Genomic DNA, 20,288 nt, shown 5'->3' with positions numbered 1-20,288 from the left:
TTGTGAAACACGAAAAAACTCATCTATGTTGAGAGATGTCGTTAGGATATTCTTAGCATTGCAATCATATTGGGTTCTTCTCCTTTCTTCCTCAGTCCATTAGGTCCAAGGCTTATCGACTTGCACATTTGCAACAATATGCTTAGGAGTGTATGGTCCATTTATGATTGCATCCCAAATCCATTGATATATTGATTCAATAAAGATTTTCATCCTAATTTTCCAAAATTGGTAACTAATGCCACTAAACATAGGGGGTCTATGAATTGAGGCACCTTCAGCAAAGGGTAGCTAATTTCAAGTATTTCAAAAACAGATTTAGGATCTTACTTGAGCAAATTTCAAGTGTAAGACCCGAGAAAATTAAATAGTTAATTAAATAATTATTTAATAAATGCGGGTAATAGAAGCCTTTAAGCCATTAAATGCGGAGTGCTATGACGTGGAAAAGTACTAGCTCAAGTGGTTGAAAGTACTTTAATTGTGAGAGGACTTGGGTTCAAGTCCTATGTATGCCAATTGTATAAATTAACAAAATCTATGCATTTTTGTATATATATATATGTATATATATGTATATACATATACATATATATATATATATATATATACATATACATATACATATACATACACATACACATACACATACACATACATATACATATATATATATATATATGTTTGAATGTGTGAGATGTGATAATGTAATCCTAAAATTTTAGGAATTATCATGAAAACATGATTGGTTGAATTGGTTGTGCATTTGACTTGATAATTGATGGGATGTGGGTTCAAACCTTGTTGGGAAAGAAACTAGAACTTCATTTTTTTGCTAATTTTTATTTTGACATGAATATTAAAGGGTTTAGAAAACCCTAGCAGCAACAAAGAATTAACCTAAGGGCTGGAAAACACTAGGTTATTATCCATTGATTAGCCTTAATCTCCATTATAATTAAAATTCGTTTTAATGAATTAAAGGGTGATTAAGAGAGAGTTAAGGGGGAGAGAGGGAGAGATTAGGCAGAGAAAGGTCTGGAACTACGTGTGAAACCTTGGGCAAAAGTATTCTAGTGAATTGGCACGGACTCTAGAGAGAATTGGAGTGGAAATCAGTTTTGGGGGTGCAAGCAAAGAACAAGAGAGTTTTTTGGGTTAAAGATACATCAAATTCGTGTTTTAGCAAGGATTCGAGGTAAGGGGAGTTGTTTTTAATTCTTTTGATTCATGCATAATATACTTTGTTGGTATGAATTGGATTGCGTGAACCTCTATGTTGAATTATGATGTTTTCACGAAATTTCTAGGCTTTCTGCCCAAAAGCTGCTTGGTGGGCATGAAGGTGCCGCCAGGCGGCACATCAGTATAACCCAGTTGTAAGACCCTAGAAAATTGAATAGTTAATTAAATAATTATTTAATAAATGCGGGTAATAAAAGCATTTAAGGTATTTAATGCAGATTGTTATGACGTGGAAAAGTACTAGCTCAAATGGTTGAGAGTACTTGATTGTGTGAAAGGACATGGGTTTGAGTCCTATGTATGCAAATTGTATGTTATTTAATTTATGAATTTTTATGCTATATATTTGAATGTGAGACGTGATAACATAACCTTAGAATTTGAGGAATTATCACAATTGTGAATTAGTTGAATTAGTTGTACCCTTGACTTGGTGATTGATAGGTTGTGGGTTCAAACCTGGCTAAGAACAAAAGTGCTATCTTTTGCCAAATTTTCCTTTAGCATGAATATGGAAGGGTTTGGGAACCCTAGTAGCCAATAGAGAGGTAATTTAGTGGGCTGGAAACATTATGTTTATGAGCCTTGATTAACCATTAACCCATTTTTTTTATTAATTAATTTTCGTTTGGTGGAGTAAAGGGTAATTAGAGAGGTAGTAAATTGGAGAGAGAGGGAATTAGTAAGGGGAGAGGTACTGGAATTGGAGTGTGAACGTTGGGCAGTGAGGGTTTGGTATTTGGCACGTACTGTAGAGAGGAGTTGGAGGGGGAAGCCATTTTTACGGGTGTAAACAAGAGGCAAGAGGGTTTTTGGTTCGAGGAACACACACCAATTCGAATTGGGAGCAAGGATTCCATGTAAGGGGAGTTGTTTTGCGTGTTTTTAGTCGTGAACCCTGTTATGTGCATTGCGTGATTGGAATTGCATGTTTCTCATCTGTTTTCTGCACTGTTTTATTGAGGTTTCTGGGTTTTTCCCATAAACCGCCTTGATGAAGGATTGACCCCAACCAAGGATGAAGGCACATGCTTAAGAAGACTAAGCATGTTTAGAAAGGAAGTTCACTAATCCTTCATCCCTTTCATTTGTGTTTGTTATTTTTTATTCCCTAAGTTGACTTAGTTGAATCAAGTTTAGTTGACTTGTTGACCTTTGACTAGGTTTGACTTGTTGACTATAATTGACTTGACTTAAGCCAACATGCTAATCTATGTTTATTTGCTTTGTAGGTTAATTAGGAGTAAGAAAGCAATGCTAGGTGGCTCATGGTGATTGGGGAGCATAAATGATGTGGAGGAGAGAGTAAAGCAAAGGCATAAAGCATAAAGTAAAAGGCATGAAGCAAGTGTACCTATGTACCTTTGGTCTCCTTTGTTTTTAGCACACTTTGACCACTTTTTGGAGACATATGAGACACATTCTTTGTCTCCTTTTGTGCTAGAACGAAATTAGCCTTGCACACACCATAGTTAGCTCTTTTGTCTCTCATTTTTGTAACCTTATTTGACCTAGTTTCTAGAAGCTAGGGTTAGTTTTTTGTAGAGACATCCTTAGGTATCTTTTATTTGCTTAGAGGCCCTTAAACTCTTCTATATAAGGGGTGCTCCTAGACATGTAAAAGGGTTGAACATTTTGAAGTAAACACACTCTTGTGTCTCAACCATTTGTGAGAGTTTCCTCCCTTGGGAGTGAAACTTGTAAGCCTTATCTTGCATAGCAAGTGGCGGCACACATCCACTCATCTTCAAGGATGCCATGGCTTCTAGCCTAGCCTTGTAGTGGCGTGCTTCTCACATTTTTACCATTTCTTTCCTTTCCATTTTATGTTTTCTTCTTCCTTTAATTGTTCTTGGTTTTCTATGGTTTATGTGCTTTCCATTTCCTTTTTGTTTTGAATCAATCCATCATCTTCTTCTCTTGAGCTTTGTGAAAGGAACCTTCACATCTAGATAGCTTGCTATCTTAATGTCCAGTGGGAATTTTCAAAAAGCTTTCTTAAATAACTTCACCATATTCATAACTCTAAAAGGAAACAAGATAATCCTTCATCATTTGGTATCTAGAGCCTAGGTTATCTTGAATATGGTGTTTTTCATGTTCTAACCTTGTCTTGTGTAGCTATCTTTGAATGGTCCACATAAAAACAATACTGGCAGAAACTGTGCACGATTTTAAAAGATTAAACTGCACCTACTCAGTGGTCCAAAAATTACGTTCTTGATGTCAAAAGAAAGCTCTGTGAGTCTAGTTTGTAACAAAAAAAGAACCAATGCATTTGGAGTTCTGTGGAGAGAGTTATGATTGAAATAGTGAGCAAAGGTCAGAGCTGCCGAGATCACCGCGAATCAACGTTTTTCAGGTTATGTTGGGCAGTTTTGGCTACTGTTTTTGTTACTCTTCTTACTCCTAAATGTGGTTGGATAACATGTCTTTTGATGCTTAGTCTTTGAGCCTCAAATCCATGAGTTTAAATGCATGATAGCTACATGTTTGTGTCTTTGTGTATGTCATGTTGAGTCTTTAAATGTGTCTAACTTTTGCTTGAGTCTCTTGTCATATGCTTCTTTGAATTTTCTTGTTCTTGTTTCTAAGTTTTTGAACTATTGCATGAGATCTATGCCTTGTGTTGTTGTATGCTCCTTGAAATTGATTTTGACCTAATTTTAAGGAACTAAGTGTTCAAGACACCCTAAAACATCCTTCTCATCATTTTAAGTACCTAGTTTTGAAAAGAAAAAGTGTTTTCAAGACCAAACACAGTTTGGCCGAGAGCTTTTACAATGCTTGGTGAATCCATTTGGCAATTTTTACTAGGTGTTATGCTACCAAATTTTATACTTGGATTTTGGGTGATATTGGCAAATTAGTTCCATGTTTTGACTTGGTTATGATCTTTCATGGTGTATGCATGATTTGAGGTATAATCTTGGCTTGTTCAAATGCTTTCCATAGACTCCTTAAAAGTGCTTTTCTTTGTTTTAGTCTTGTTAAAAGTTTTGTCTCAAACTTTTCTTCTTTAGAGTTTAGCTTTCCTTGTTTTTGTGCTTTTCTTGCTTGTCACTAGGTGTTCTTTGTTTTGTCTTAGTAGTTTTCTTTTCTTGAAACTCTTGGGATGTTGTGGCCGAATCACTTGTATTGCATTTGAAAGGTTTTGAACAAGTTTTGAAAAGTGTTTGCTTCACTCCTTTGGTGGATTTTGAGTGCTAGCCTTGCCTTGTTACTTTGGGAGAGTGATCTAAACACTTGGGTTACATTTTGGGTTGGATTTGGTCTCGGTTTTCATGTTGTCTAACCCCTAATCCATTTATTTTGTCTCGGATTTGAGTGTTTTTGTTGTAGGAATCATGGCAAGTTCATCAAATGCACCTACACCAAACAAAAACAATACATTGATGAGATTGCTTCGGGATTTGGAGTTGTCTAGGAAGGAGGCCTTTGAACAATTGAGAAAGGACAAGGAGCAAAGTGACCTAAGAATCCAAGAGCACATTCAAAGGCTTGAAGCTAAGGAGCAAGAAAGAGAGGCTAGGAAAAGAGGGCATTCTAGGCGCAAACCATCACAAGAGAAGCAAACTCCAAAGATTCCTAAGTTCAAAGGAGAAAATGACCCAAACATCTACATTGAGTGGGAACAAAAAGTGGACCAAATTTTTACCATTCATGTAGTTAGTCATCAAAAGCAAGTAGATTTGGTAGTCTTAGAGTTTGAGGATTATGCCATGACTTGGTGGCATCAATTATGTATGGACAATATTAACCAAGAGTCACTCGCGACTTCTTGGAGGGACCTTAAAAATTTGATGCGCGCTAGATTTGTTCCTTCCTACTATAGGAGGGAGACTCTTTTGAAGCTCCAAAGGCTTCAACAAGGGTCCATGTGTGTGGATGAATATTACAAGTTAATGGAGTCCATGCTTCTAAAAGTAGGACTCCAATTTGAAAGTGAAGAGGAAAAGGTAGCTAGATTTGTGAGTGGGTTAAGGAGGGACATACAATATTTAGTAGAGTTATATGAGTACTCCTCTTTTGACAAAGTTTTACATTTGGCCATCAAAGTTGAAACTCAATTGCAAAAGAAAAAAGAGGCCAAGAGGAGTGGTTCATACAATGACTACTATTCTAGTACTTGGAAAGATAAAGAAAGAAAACATGATAAATCACCACTCAAGAGTTCCAAAGACCCACCTCCTAGGACTAATTTGTCTAGGCCTTCTAATGAAACTCCTAATTCTTCTCAAGGTACAAGGACAAGTTCTATAAAATGTTTTAAGTGTTTGGGATATGGGCACATAGCTTCAAATTGTCCCACCAAAAGAACCATGGCCTTAAACCTTAAAAAAGAAGTAGAGAGTGAACATTCTTCTCCCCCTTCCCCCAAAAGTACTTCTTCCCACACTTCTTCTTCAAGTGAAAGGATTAAACCCCTTGAAGGTGAATTGTTAATGATAAGGCACCAACTAAGACAAGTTTCCAAGGAACTTGACCCTTCTCAAAGACAAAACCTTTTTCATTCAAGGTGTCATATCAAAGACAAACTATGTCCCCTCCTCATAGATAATGGAAGTTGTGTAAATGTGGCTAGCACAAGGATTGTGAACAAGCTTGGCTTGAAAACTATCCCTCATGCCAAGCCCTACAAGCTATCATGGCTTAATAAAGAAGACATTAAAGTAACTCAACAAGTCCTCATTAACTTTTCAATTGGAAATTTTAAAGATGAGGTGTTATGTGATGTTGTGTCTATGGAAGAAACTCATATTTTGTTAGGTAGGCCATGGCAATTTGATAGAAAAGTCTTTTATGATGGCCATGCTAACACCTATGCTTTCTCCTTCCAAGGCAAGAAGTTCACACTCCTACCTCTCTCACCCAATCAAGCAAATGAGGACCAAAATAAAGTGAAAGATAAGAGAAAAGATGAAAAAGAAAAAGAGCAAGTTACCTCCAAAGTGTTACTTGCCTCTAAAAAAATATTTTCAAAGCAAGATGGACATCACCATTCTTTCTTCTCTTGCAAGGCTCAAAAGGAAGACCCAATGCGCAAGCATGAGAAGAAGAGTGGTCTAGAAAAGAGGGATAGCCTAACCAAAGCTAGGGGTAGTACCCTTAGAAAAGATGGAACAAGAGCTCATAAAAGGGAGGCGCAAAACCTCCCCCAAATCAAGTCAAGCTCCATCTACAAAGGCTTAAAGAATTTGTGGTCAAATTCTCTCCAAGAAGGGGAGGATGATGAAGGATTGACCCCAACCAAGGATGAAGGCACATGCTTAAGAAGACTAAGCATGTTTAGAAAGGAAGTTCACTAATCCTTCATCCCTTTCATTTGTGTTTGTTATTTTTTATTCCCTAAGTTGACTTAGTTGAATCAAGTTTAGTTGACTTGTTGACCTTTGACTAGGTTTGACTTGTTGACTATAATTGACTTGACTTAAGCCAACATGCTAATCTATGTTTATTTGCTTTGTAGGTTAATTAGGAGTAAGAAAGCAATGCTAGGTGGCTCATGGTGATTGGGGAGCATAAATGATGTGGAGGAGAGAGTAAAGCAAAGGCATAAAGCATAAAGTAAAAGGCATGAAGCAAGTGTACCTATGTACCTTTGGTCTCCTTTGTTTTTAGCACACTTTGACCACTTTTTGGAGACATATGAGACACATTCTTTGTCTCCTTTTGTGCTAGAACGAAATTAGCCTTGCACACACCATAGTTAGCTCTTTTGTCTCTCATTTTTGTAACCTTATTTGACCTAGTTTCTAGAAGCTAGGGTTAGTTTTTTGTAGAGACATCCTTAGGTATCTTTTATTTGCTTAGAGGCCCTTAAACTCTTCTATATAAGGGGTGCTCCTAGACATGTAAAAGGGTTGAACATTTTGAAGTAAACACACTCTTGTGTCTCAACCATTTGTGAGAGTTTCCTCCCTTGGGAGTGAAACTTGTAAGCCTTATCTTGCATAGCAAGTGGCGGCACACATCCACTCATCTTCAAGGATGCCATGGCTTCTAGCCTAGCCTTGTAGTGGCATGCTTCTCACATTTTTACCATTTCTTTCCTTTCCATTTTATGTTTTCTTCTTCCTTTAATTGTTCTTGGTTTTCTATGGTTTATGTGCTTTCCATTTCCTTTTTGTTTTGAATCAATCCATCATCTTCTTCTCTTGAGCTTTGTGAAAGGAACCTTCACATCTAGATAGCTTGCTATCTTAATGTCCAGTGGGGATTTCGCTTAGCTTTCTTAATCAACTCACACCATATTCAATAATCTTAAAAAGGAACAAGATAATCCTTCATCACGCCTGGTGGCTCAATCCCTACCGCCAGGCGGCACATTAAAGATGAGTGTTGTTCTTGTTTTGGCTTGAACCGCCTGGCGATGATGAATTTCTGCTAGGCAGCACGACATTGTTCGCGTTCCTTTTGATGATTTTAATGTTATTTGTACAAGTATGAATATGGTTTCTGGAATTGATGTGTGTAGTTTCTTTTGGATACTTTGTTGGTCTGAAATTGATTGCAAATTGGGGGTATGGCAAGGCTTGAGTTATACTAAAGTATGAATGGAATTGGAGTGAAAATAGAGATACTTTTATGAATTGAATTGAGAGTAGAAAGTTAGTCCATTATCCAAGTATTGTTGTGTCTTGGTGACTTGGATTGGTAGGGATGAATACTGCAAAATAGGCTGAATCTGTCGTAGGAATAGAGTAGCTTGAGTTGCTGTTGGGCACTGGTGTACCGCCTGGCAGCGCTATGCTTGCTGCCAGGTGACGTCTGGATGTAGGCACTGGTTTTCGTGCTTAAGGGAAAAAGGGAAGAGAGAAGGACCTGGGTGAGTATTGACCCTAGAAAATTATTGGTGAAACTGGAAGGGGCGATTTAGTTTATAGTATTGAATTATGTAAATTGGAATAAGGGTGAAGGTATAAGCATGGTATGGTGAGGTTGTAAGAAGGTAATTCAAGATAGCAAGAATAACAGTTTTAATGTCAAGTCTCAGGTTTTGATAGAGCATACTTGTTGTTGGCGCATAACTAAGACAAGAGATTATGTGGCGTCAAGATTTAAGGTATTAACTATGAAGTGTGTAATATGGATTGCAAGTTAAAGGAATAGGAAGTGTATCACTGTGATAATGCAATTAGAGCAAGGATTGTGTAATGAGGAAATGTATTGTGTGGTGTCATTAGGAGTTAGGATGAGTTATGGTATAATGATGGAAGGAATTGGTGAATCCAGGTATTGATATGGGATTTGGAATGGGAGTTATAGGTACTGCGATCTAGTATAAGGTTGCCTAGGAACCAAGAATGAGATTGGGATAATTGAGATTTACTTTGCTACCTTGGAGAGGTTAAGAAAGTGTGATATAATCTGAAAGAGATGCGAAAACAGTAACTGGTATGTTACTGTCATAGCGCTTGGCGGCTAGAGCGGGTGCACCAGGAGGTAGAAGCTTCACGAAGGGGGTTCGTAGCGATTAGCACCTGGCGGTAAGGTAGGATCCGCCAGGCGGACGCGGGACAGTGAGCATTCTGTTCGTAGACCTGGCGCCTAGCGGTGTGGCTTGAACCGCCAGGCGGTCTGCCCTGAATTCGCCTGGCGGCGCTTAGGACTGCGCCAGGCGATTTTGCTGCAGAGTATGACTTGTTTATGTTGCGTTAAGCAATGATGCTATACTTGGATCGGGAGATGTTGTGCCATGAGCGGGTAGGTTCATGGATGGTGGATAACATGTGATGATATGAGCGGGGAGGTTCATATCTAGTTACTCTCGCGTGGGGATACGAGCGAGGTAGGTTCGTATATTTCGTGCTCACGTTTGAGAGATGCCACGTGCAGGGAGGTACGGGGCTGGTGGATCACATGTGTTGGACTACGGGAGGGTAGGTCCGTAGAGCAGGACTACGAGCGGGGAGGTTCGTAGAGGCAGGACCACAAGCGGGCAGGTTCGTGTGAGCATCATATTCTCGAGTCCAACGCTAACCATTTGTGTGATTTGAAGGCTATAAAGCCTTGGGTGTATGTCTTATTTTGCATATTATATATATGTTGTTTTATTTTCTCAGCTCACCCTTTTTATTTGTGTATGGCGATGATTGTGTGATTCGTTACACGGGAGCAGATGTTGATATTAGTGATGCTTAGGACGCTCAAGCGACGAAGTGAGGGCTAGCTGGGATTAGAGCTAGGCATATTTTATTATATATTATTATTGATGATTTTGGATTTTGGAAACTGTAACGTCTTTATGACTTGTTTCCTATAATTTTGGCACGTGTTTAAATATTTTGAAATTTTCCCGCGTTTAGGAATAATAATATAATGACGATCTAATTTCTTTTCTTTAATTATTTATTTATTTAAGTGATATTCCTTAGGGATGTTACACCAGTTCTGGGTTTTTTTCTTGAGTTGCTTGGCGGAGGGTTGAATTCTGTCGGGCGATGCGCTATGTTTGTTGCTCTTTTGCTTTGTTTTTATGAATTCCATCATGTGTAGATGTCCCATTGGATACTTTTGCCTAATTTGATATTTAAATATACTGGTACGTTGTCTATTTGAGTGGTTAAAATTAGGGTTGTGATTACGAAACCTAAAGGTCCAATTACGTATGTGGAGGATTCTGAATTCTCAAAAGTTTGACGTCAATGGGGTATTCATTAAATTGGTATGATTTAATGGAGTGGATTTGTAGCATAAAATTATAGTGTTTCCACAAGATTAATGGGCGGTGGTTGATGAAACAGTAGAAGAGAAGGAGGGGGTTCGCAGGTTCAAGAAACCTGGAATTTTACCCAAGTACTGACGTGCCGCCTAGCGGCCAACCAGATGCCGCCAGGCGATGGCAGCTGGACAACCGTACATTGAAAAGTTTGGTGTAGTGAATGCGAGAGGAATTATGAGTGAGTTGGTTAGGAAGAAAGGTAGCTCGAATGGAGGAAACATAAAGGGATGGGAAGTGGATTATGCTTATATGTAGTGTAATGAATTGGAGAGTGCAATTGGAATGCATTGATGTCTAATAGGTAATGAACACTATGTTAATCTCATAATCTGATATTAGGAAATAATGTTATTAGAGATTTATTTATGTTGAGAAGGATTGAAAGATAAGTTGGAAATATGGATTCTAGTGCATTCAACAAGTGGAATTGGAAGGAGCAGTTGGGGAATGAAAGGATACATGGACCCTTGGATAAGTGTAGGAGTGTTATTGATGAGTTTAATTCGGTAAAAGGAATGAGTGAGATGGGGCTCTGTTATGAGGAAACTGAGACATGAAGTAATTACACAAGTGTACGAGAATTCCTAGTTGAAATGTTTGAATGATAGAGATGAGTTATAGGGAAACCAAATCTGGTTGGAATTGGTGGGAAATCGGAATTAGGTACTGAGTCGCAAATGCGCAATGTCCCTTAGAGCAATCTGGAATGTAGAACCAACCAAATTGAGTGCCAAAACCAGCAACAAAAGGTCTTTGGTATGGCGCCTGGCGGCTTGCTGAATCCACTAGGTGGTAGTAATAACGAGAGGGGCTCTGTACTGCGTAGCGCCTGGCAGCAAGGTGTGTTTCGCTAGGCGAAGTCTGTAACACAGTGAGTCTGGAAGGCGCTTGGCGCTTGGCGGTGCTTGGGGCTGCGCCAGGTGGAAATTGCGCAACTATGATTCGTGTAGGTGATACATTTTAAGCAATGATGATATACTTGGATCGGGAGATGCTGTGCCATGAGCAGGTAGGTTCATAGATGGTGGTTAACATGTGATGATATGAGAGGGGAGGTTCATATTCAGTTACTCTCGCGTGAGGATACGAGCGAGGTAGGTTCATATGTTCCGTGCTCACGCTTGAGAGATGCTGCGTGCGGGGAGGTAAGTGGCTGGTGGATCACATGTGTTGGACTACGGGCGGGTAGGTCCGTAGAGCAGGACTACGAGCGGGGAGATTCGTAGAGCAAGACTACAAGCGGGGAGGTTCGTAGGGGCAAGACCACGAGCGGGCAGGTTCGTGTGAGCATCATATTCCCAAGTTCAAGGCAAACCATTTGTGTGATTTGAAGGCTGAAAAGCCTAGGGGTTAAGGTCTTGGCCAAGAACTAAGTAGATTGAATAAGATGGGTGTATGCCTTATCTTGCGTATTATATATATGTTATTTTTATTTGTGTATGGCGATGATCGTGTAATTCGTTACACAAGAGCAAATGTTGATACAGGTGATGCTGAGGATGCTTAAGTGAAATCAGTCAATTAAAAAATAAATCAACTAATTGAATAAATCACAGTTTAAGACTACTGCAGCTAACCTTTTAACTTGTTGAAAATCCATTCATTAGATTAAAAGACACATTTTAACTTGATGAAAACTATTTCATCAGATTAAAAAACACAAACAAAGACCAAATACATCAAACTAATGCTACAAGGTCTACAATGTGAATTATAAACATTAAGCATTCTTTCCTAATGATTGATCCATGTGGAGTGCATGCGTTCAAGGCTTGTTCAACATAAATAACATCAAATCTCCATAACTTCATCAATGAAGGCATGATTCCAAAGCATTGGCTTCAAGTTAGTTCAACAAAGCTTTATCAAATCTTCGTGGGACACACCACCCAAACTTCACATGTCAACAAGTTTGTGAGATAAAATGACTTAAAAATGCTTTTTAGTTGCATAAATTATCTTTCTATATTCTAACGTTTGTTGATACAGCTAAAGTTAAAATTATCTCTTTAAAAGTCTGAAATTATATTGTTTCAAATTACAAAATAAGATAAAAATTAAATTAGTAAATTTTAGAAAGAAATATACAAGGAGCTGAATGCACCCCTAAATTACATATACACTCCCTTTTTCAACAATGGGCCACATTGTCAATCTATTTCTTCACCCCTAGTTTACTAACTTTCACTTTTCTTACAACTCATAAATCAAACTCAACCAGACCCAACCAGAAGTTGCCACGTGGCATGATCCTAACGCTCACAAGTGATTAATAAGTTCAATTCAAAATGAAATTAGTCTAGTAGCGTGAGAATGAATTTTAAATTTTAATTCCTGCTAAAATTTTACTCATTTCTAAATTGGCTATAATAAAAGAAAAAATAAAAAAAAGGAAGCCGTGGCTTGGTTTTATGAGGCTGCTAAGGCCAGCGTCAATAAACTAAAAAGTAGGCTCTTATTGAATGAACGCGCGTCCATTTCCAACTACTCAAACACCTCTCGTCCTCACAACTACTCTACTGCCCTACCATGCACGCCAGAACAACATCCATACAAAATTCAACACACACATGCACCCTTCTAAAGTCGTCACTCTCTTCAAGAGAAAGTCTAATGAGTGATTTTGAAATAATGCATACTCCTGTGTTATTATTTATTGTTGACTTCAATATGTGCTGTGAATAAGCTAATGTTTTTTCATTTCTCTCTCTTTTCTTTTTGTCCATAAATGGGTAAATAGGTGGTTTGTTTTAAAAAAAAAACTATCTCTTTTAGTTTGTTTTTTTTTTTTAAATATCACTTTTATTTTTTACATAGAATGAAAGTTCGATATAGAAAGAAGAAAACTTAAAAATGCCTCTAGCTTCATTTCAGTGTTCACATTTTGATTTCAAAAAATTGCATTAATCAGTTAAAAAAAAATAGTTGTGTATAAATTATTATTTAGTGTTACGTGTTTTAAAGAGACTTTTGACATACAAAACCAAACGTTTGATTTACTGAACTAATATATCCGAAACAAGGTTTAAATGAGATAAAAGAAAAAAGTTATAAACTAATCTTGCCTTGGAGTCCTAACAATATTAGACTTTCCGTTGTCATGAAACAATTAAAATATTTAGTGTTATTTTTTTTATTAAATCTAATGTTTGTTTCAATAAATCAATGTAATAAAAAAAATCCAATGATGAACAACTTAAATTAGGAACATAAAACACTATATTTAATTAAAAATAACAATAAAAAGGGCCGTATTTGTATTTAAGTTTTGGAATCTACTTCACACACACCAAATATATGTCTACTGTCGTAAATCCTAATACCCATGATACCGATGAAAATAAGATTGTATTATTATCTAAGTTTCTGACAACACTAATTAATGATGTCATTTAAAAAATTATTTACTCATCCTATTAATTACATCTGTTTCTCCAAATTGTTCATGAAGTCAACATCACCAAACTCACCCTTCCCTATAAAAACCCCTCCTAACTAGTTCCCTCTTCATAACATTTTGAAGCTGTCCAACATCTTCATCTTTCTCCCGCAAACACATCTTCTCCACACCACAAAACATATACCCCTGGCCATTTTCTCTCTATTGTGGTGGTTATCATGGGAATCACTGCTCCTTTCGCTCCAATAACTCAATGCACAACCAAAGACCGGTCCAACCAAACAGTTGTCTCCAACCTCGATGGCACTCTCCTCGTGTCCCGCAGTGCCTTCCCATACTACCTCCTCGTTGCTCTCGAAGCCGGCAGCATCCTAAGAGCCCTCTGTCTCCTCACCCTCGTCCCCTTTATCTACTTCACCAACCTCTTCATCTCTGAAAATGCGGCGAACAAAACCTTAATCTTCGTAACCTTCGCAGGGCTCAAACTCAGGAACGTTGAGGTAGTGGCGCGGTCGGTGCTGTCCAGATTCTACGCGGAGGATGTACACCCTGACACCTGGCATGTTTTCAACGCCTTTGGGAAGCGCTACATTGTCAGCGGCAGCCCCAGGGTGATGGTGGAACCGTTTGCCAAAACGTTTCTTGGCGCAGATAAGGTCCTTGGAACAGAGCTCCATGTAACATCGTCAGGAAGGCTGACAGGGTTTACTGAGGAAGTCGGTATGCTTGTTGGTGACCAAAAGAGAGACGTGGTCATCAAGGAGTTTGGAACGAACTTGCCCGATGTAGGACTCGGAGACTGTGTAACCGACTATCACTTCATGTCCATTTGCAAGGTTGGTATAACTATAATAATATATATATATATAATACTCTTCTCTTTCATTAAAACTACACATTCCCAATACCACACACTATGAGATTTAGTTGAGCTCATAAATATGCTGTTATCTCAACTTTCCAAGGTTCTTATTATGTACTGGAGAGAAAGAGAGAACGTGAAACATTGAGTACAACTTTTAACCATTTAATCACCGTAATTGCATGTGAAACTTAACAAAAAAGTTTAAGAACAATGTCATGCAGTTGTTTTGTCTTATTACCTGGTGAATAAATTTGATGCAGATGGTGATGGTGAAATCTTGGATTTAATTGAAAAGAATACATAAGTTTGTAATTAATAAATACTTATTTTATTTCTAAATTTCCTAATCAGTTAATGTCTAAAAACATTAAGTAGTTCAATTAAGTAAATGCACTGTGATATAATTTTTCATACTATTAATGAAACACTTGCTTTTTAAGAATATAGGAAGATTGTTGCTTTTGTTATTCTTTTTGGATGTTAGGAGCTAATATTGTTAATTTTTATAGCTTTTTACATATGTATTTTTGTTTTCTGTCCCTTTCAAAACTTTAATATGTTAAGATGGGAGGAACCTAAGAGTTATATGAGCTGTTTTTTGGGTCAACATTATGATTAGTTAGATTGTCCCTGGATCTTCTTCTTATTTGGTGAGACTCTTAAATGATCATTACACGGTTTTTAAGCTATATAAATATATATATATACTCTCTCCGCGGCATAATAAAACTCCTCCATTAATTTTGCTATAGTCAAGCCTTTCTCAGTATTGGCATCCCTCCCTAAGTGGTCCTCCCGTTTCCAATGGTCTATTTGTCAATACCTTACCGCAGCTTCACTTTCAAAATGGTTGTCTATGCTTTAAGTGCAATTTCACAACTCAAGTTCTGTTACTATTTTGTTTTATACATGGTTAATAAATTTAAAAGATCCCTAATTGGATCTTCCATAGAGGTTGCAACTCCAATTTTTACTGGACCATATCAACTTTTTTAATCTCATGTTCACCCCTTTCTAACACTCAATTAATATCCTCCTTACAACTTTCTGCATACTTTTGTAATTATCAATGACAAAGCAGATTCTTTATTACATTTCATTGACTTTCTGTTGTGCATATCACTTTATAAGCAAATAAAACACCATAATTTTTGAGAAAAGGATTTGGTTACTTTCTAGTATATCATGTGCTTTGGTTTGAGATAAAATATTACAAACAAAAACATTAAGATAGAGACTATCACTAGTATACTTTACACTTTGAATATATGTGCAATATATATATATATATATATATATATATATATATATATATATATATATATATATATATGCATTTTTTTACATCTTTTATAGGTGGAGATGTTTTAATATATTTTACAAATTTCATTTTTCTTTTTTCCAGTAAAAAAAGCTATTAATAATTTTTTTTCTCGAACGAAATTATGCATGTCAAAGTACGTCATCTTGTCCCATTTTAGTATGGGTCGTTATTAAAGACAGATATAACTTTAATGTTCTGACTAGATAGATCTAGACTAATATGCAAAAATTTCCTCCTACAAAGCTTATAGAGACTAAACTAGCTCTATATAGTCAGAATATATAAATAACAGACCAAACCAGTGGATAATTGCTTTTGCAGGCAAGATAAATTAGAGGTTCTTTATTTATTATACAGGCTGCGGATTGGTTCTGATGGCCTGCAGGTTGGTCGATTAAATGAATTAGAGTATTTCGTGTTATCAATTTATAACGGTTGACTCAGTTTGTTTATTTTTTGTTAGGTTGGAAGACTAGTTCTTGAAATTTGATGATTTGTTATAGAATAATTATAGAGAAAATTAAAAGTTTATTAATGAGTGACATGCATGATCCTTTTGCGTATGTGTCGAATCCAGGGATTAACTGATTTAACTGTATGTTTCCCTACAGGAAGGATACATGGTGCCAAGGATGAAGTGTGAGGCACTACCAAGAAACAAACTTCTAAGTCCAATTATTTTTCATGAGGGCAGGCTAGTTCAGAGACCAACTCCTTTGGTGGCCCTCTTGACCTTCCTGTGGATGCCAATTGGCATCATACTCTCAATCCTAAGGGTCTACCTCAATATTCCTTTGCCAGAAAGAATTGCTTGGTACAACTATAAGCTTCTTGGAATAAGGATCATTAGGAAGGGTACACCTCCACCACCACCAAAAAAAGGTCAAAGTGGGGTGCTATTTGTGTGTAACCACCGTACAGTTTTAGACCCTGTGGTTACTGCTGTTGCACTAGGGAGGAAAATCAGCTGTGTCACATACAGCATAAGCAAATTCACCGAAATAATTTCACCTATCAAAGCTGTGGCACTCTCAAGGGAGAGAGAAAGAGATGCAGCCAACATCAAGAAATTACTTGAAGAAGGAGACTTGGTTATTTGTCCTGAAGGCACCACTTGCAGAGAACCATTCCTCTTGAGATTCAGTGCTCTCTTTGCTGAGCTAACTGATAGGATTGTCCCAATTGCCATCAACACAAAGCAAACTGTGTTTTATGGTACCTCAGTTCGAGGGTTCAAATTGTTGGACCCTTATTTTGTGTTTATGAATCCTATGCCAACCTATGAGATCACTTTCTTGAACCAGTTACCGACAGAACTCACCTGTAAGGGAGGAAAATCTTCATTCGAAGTCGCAAATTATATTCAAAGGGTTCTTGCAGGGACTCTGGGGTTTGAGTGCACCAATTTAACAAGAAAGGACAAGTATGCAATCCTTGCAGGGACAGATGGAACCGTTCCATCTAAGAAGAATACTTGAAATTCCCAAAAGCTTAAAATCAGTATGGTATTAGAGTAATAAAAACTGATTGTGATTTTTTTTATAAGAATAATAGTTTGCGTAATTGTTGTTTTTATGATAAATACAACTAGTTTATTATTTTTTCAGTCCCCAAAATGTTTCACTTTTTTTGTATTGCGGTTATCATTAGCTTTTTGCTATCATGTATGATAGCTATGTGACAAATCCAGTACCACAGATGCAGGTATGTGATCATAAGGTACAACAATTAAAGGCATTGCTTTGGTGCCATCAATTTGTTGGCGAGAATAGATAGAAAGCTGGCAGTGGTGTCTATATATAAATAAATAAGTGTACCAGAAACAATGAAATGTACAGAAGCATAGTTAATAATTAATATGATGCATGTGTTTACAGTGAGGCGTGTAGTTCAACAAGCCCAGTTGTATGGACCTATATCGGACGAGGCATCAAAAGTCATCCAATTAACTTTAAAATAGGACAAAATTGAAGCCTTTTCATAAAGTCATAAGAAAACTAACTAGAGTAAATATGATCCCTTAATAAATATGCTTGACTTGTTCGGTGAAACCAAAGGTAGGAGAGCTTGGGAATTTATGCAGATAGGAAACTACATTCTGTCAGACGCCTTATGCTTCTATCATGGCAAGATCAAAATAATATTTTACTCAGCCAAATCAAACAAGAAAGACAAGAATTTAGTCTGATTCTTATTTTCATAAGAGAATGAGAGGGATAAAATTCAGCATATAATACCTTAATGGCAAAAAAACACTTCAAAAATCAAGTGATTTAAATATTCGAGTTTTGATTATTTATTAGAAGATCCGATGAACTACTTAATTAGAATTCCTCTTAATAAAACTTACATTCTAATCTAATCAATAAATTAAGAATCTTTATTGAAATGGATCAAATCATATAGATGAATATTTTGAAGGTACTTTGGGTGAAACATAATTTTACAAATTTAACTTAACTAAAGTGAATATGATTTGTGAATTTTTTTATTTATACGACTATAAAGTTGTAACAAATTAGCTCAGCAATTTTACAAGTTAATATTATCAATTTTAACATTTTTTTCAACGAGTGAATATATTTGTATTAATAAAATTGACATTAAATAGCTTTTTATATAAAAAAACACGGCATATCTTATTCTTATGAAATCAAGTTGTACTTCACTCATATTCTCTGCTCTTCTAGTATCTGGCCTTTGACTTAAAGTTTCTTTGCTGCGACGAAGCTCCAATCACGGTGTAGGTGTACCTGCAAAAGACACTTCGATGCTTAAGTTAGTATTGGTGATGTCAGAGATTCAGAGAATATTTTAATGCGTAATGAATGTATAGAACAATGTGTTATTCATACCTTTTTACCTATGGGTCCTACCAAAAATGGACCTTTGGGCCCAAAATACCTTTCTAATTGTTCTTGGATCCAATAAAAATGGATAAAATTACCAGAATAACCCTTAATAGTTATCTATGAAATATTTCGTAGGTAAGTTTCCTATGATGTATTTCACAGATAACAATTTAATATAAAAAAAATTGAAAAATCATACACGTTACCTGATCTTTGTAACATTTTTAAATTTTTTAAAAATCACCATTTTTATGTCATCATCACAAGATAATAATTACTTATAAATATATTTATTTTGTTATATTTTTCCAAACATTGATTCATGTCAATCATATCATAGAGCAAACAATAACATTCATAGTAATCACTCAAATAGGACTTGCAATAACAACTAAATAACGCCTCCAAATATAACAACAAAATTTTAAAAAGGTTCCAACAGTATTCATATCATTACATCAACTACATATTATCCTACAAATATAAAATAAACATGTCACAAAAAATGAAAGTAATAATATTTTCAAGTACTACAACTAAAAAACCAACAAATTTTAGTCCTAGGTTAAGTCCTGCAGCTAAAAGACTAACTAATAATCAGCATAATGAGGAGAAGAGTTTTGTCTATGATGTTGGTCACCATACTAAGCATCATCCTGGTTTTTGTCCACATTTTGTGGTTGTTCATTAACATCTTGCAAAATAGTTTGTGCAACGGGAGGAAGAAGAGGGAGAACAAGAGATACTAGGGATTCTAATTTTCTATACACACATTGATTCTCCTGCCTATATTGACGAATCTCTTCTTCCAACCTTAGGATCTATTGTGATTCCACAATTGTAGAAGTAGATGTTGGTTGTGTGAAGGATTCCCTGTAAAGATTTATGTATTTCAGTTTTACAACCCTAGATACTCGTCCCTTAGCATTTTTGCCACCAACAACAACGAACAAACTTCTTTTCCTTAAGTTCTCCTCCTCAACAAGGTCTAATGGGGATATTTCTTCTCCCCCACCACTAGAAGTAGCCTAAGATCTTGCTTGAGAAAATATAGTTTGAAATTCCTCCTATTATTCAAAAATAGAGATGTTATATAATGGAAATTGTTGTATCTAAAAAAGAGGAAAGATATACAAAGTTAGAAAAATTACATATGTCTGCTTAGATATGTGATCTACAAAATCACCGGTACTCTTTCGAATATAAGTTTGGTGGAAAATCTCATCAAAATGAAAAACACAACCCAACTCTTGTGCCTACAAAAAAAAAACCTAATTAATCATGATAAAATAGTAATCAAGTTGAATATTTGTGTCTTTTTAATGTGCATACTATGCGAAGGGCATGCTCGTGGATGGTGATTGTAACATCTTAGCCGAATATTACTAATTCAAATAAAATAAAAATAATATAAATAATAAAGTCGCATTGAATAAAACCTCTTTCCCAAAAATGCGGGAAAATTTAAAATTTATTAAATGCATTGAAATTCAAAAAACTCCATGTTTACATAGTTCAAAACTGATCAAAATTAATGTTTACAAAATAGTAAAGTATGTTCCATAAAAGCTCCCCAACCTAGCCCCTCTCCAGCTCTAGGTGCCACCAGCTCCTCCTGAAACATCATCTACTCCCGTGTAATGAATTACACGATCATCGCCAAACACAAACAGAAAGGGTGAGCTCATATAATTACACATACTTAAGCATATCATAAACTAGAAATCATGGCCACCACCATGTACATCCAGATTCTACACACTCTAGTAACAAATTTAAGATGTCTTTTGCTGCCACAAGCCATAACTCGTGGTTCCACCTTTATAAGCCACAACTCGTAGATACATATGCGAGACTATCCTGTTACGAACCACCAT

At 36.4% G+C, this 20,288-nt stretch overlaps 1 protein-coding gene across 1 annotated transcript; it reads left to right on the top strand.

Moving 5' to 3' along the window:
- Positions 1-13,402: 13,402 nt before the first annotated feature.
- Positions 13,403-17,314, top strand: LOC114166388 (glycerol-3-phosphate 2-O-acyltransferase 6-like). Its single transcript, XM_028051107.1, has 2 exons — positions 13,403-14,206; positions 16,171-17,314. Exons 1-2 carry the CDS (start codon positions 13,589-13,591, stop codon positions 17,035-17,037), a joined length of 1,485 nt encoding a protein of 494 aa, XP_027906908.1. The 5' UTR covers positions 13,403-13,588; the 3' UTR covers positions 17,038-17,314.
- Positions 17,315-20,288: the final 2,974 nt, after the last annotated feature.

The sequence above is a fragment of the Vigna unguiculata genome, chromosome 10 (genome assembly GCF_004118075.2).
Source record: "Vigna unguiculata cultivar IT97K-499-35 chromosome 10, ASM411807v1, whole genome shotgun sequence".
Taxonomy (NCBI): domain Eukaryota; kingdom Viridiplantae; phylum Streptophyta; class Magnoliopsida; order Fabales; family Fabaceae; genus Vigna; species Vigna unguiculata.
The sequence above is the reverse complement of the archived record's forward strand: the minus strand, read 5'-3'. Positions and strand labels throughout refer to the sequence as shown.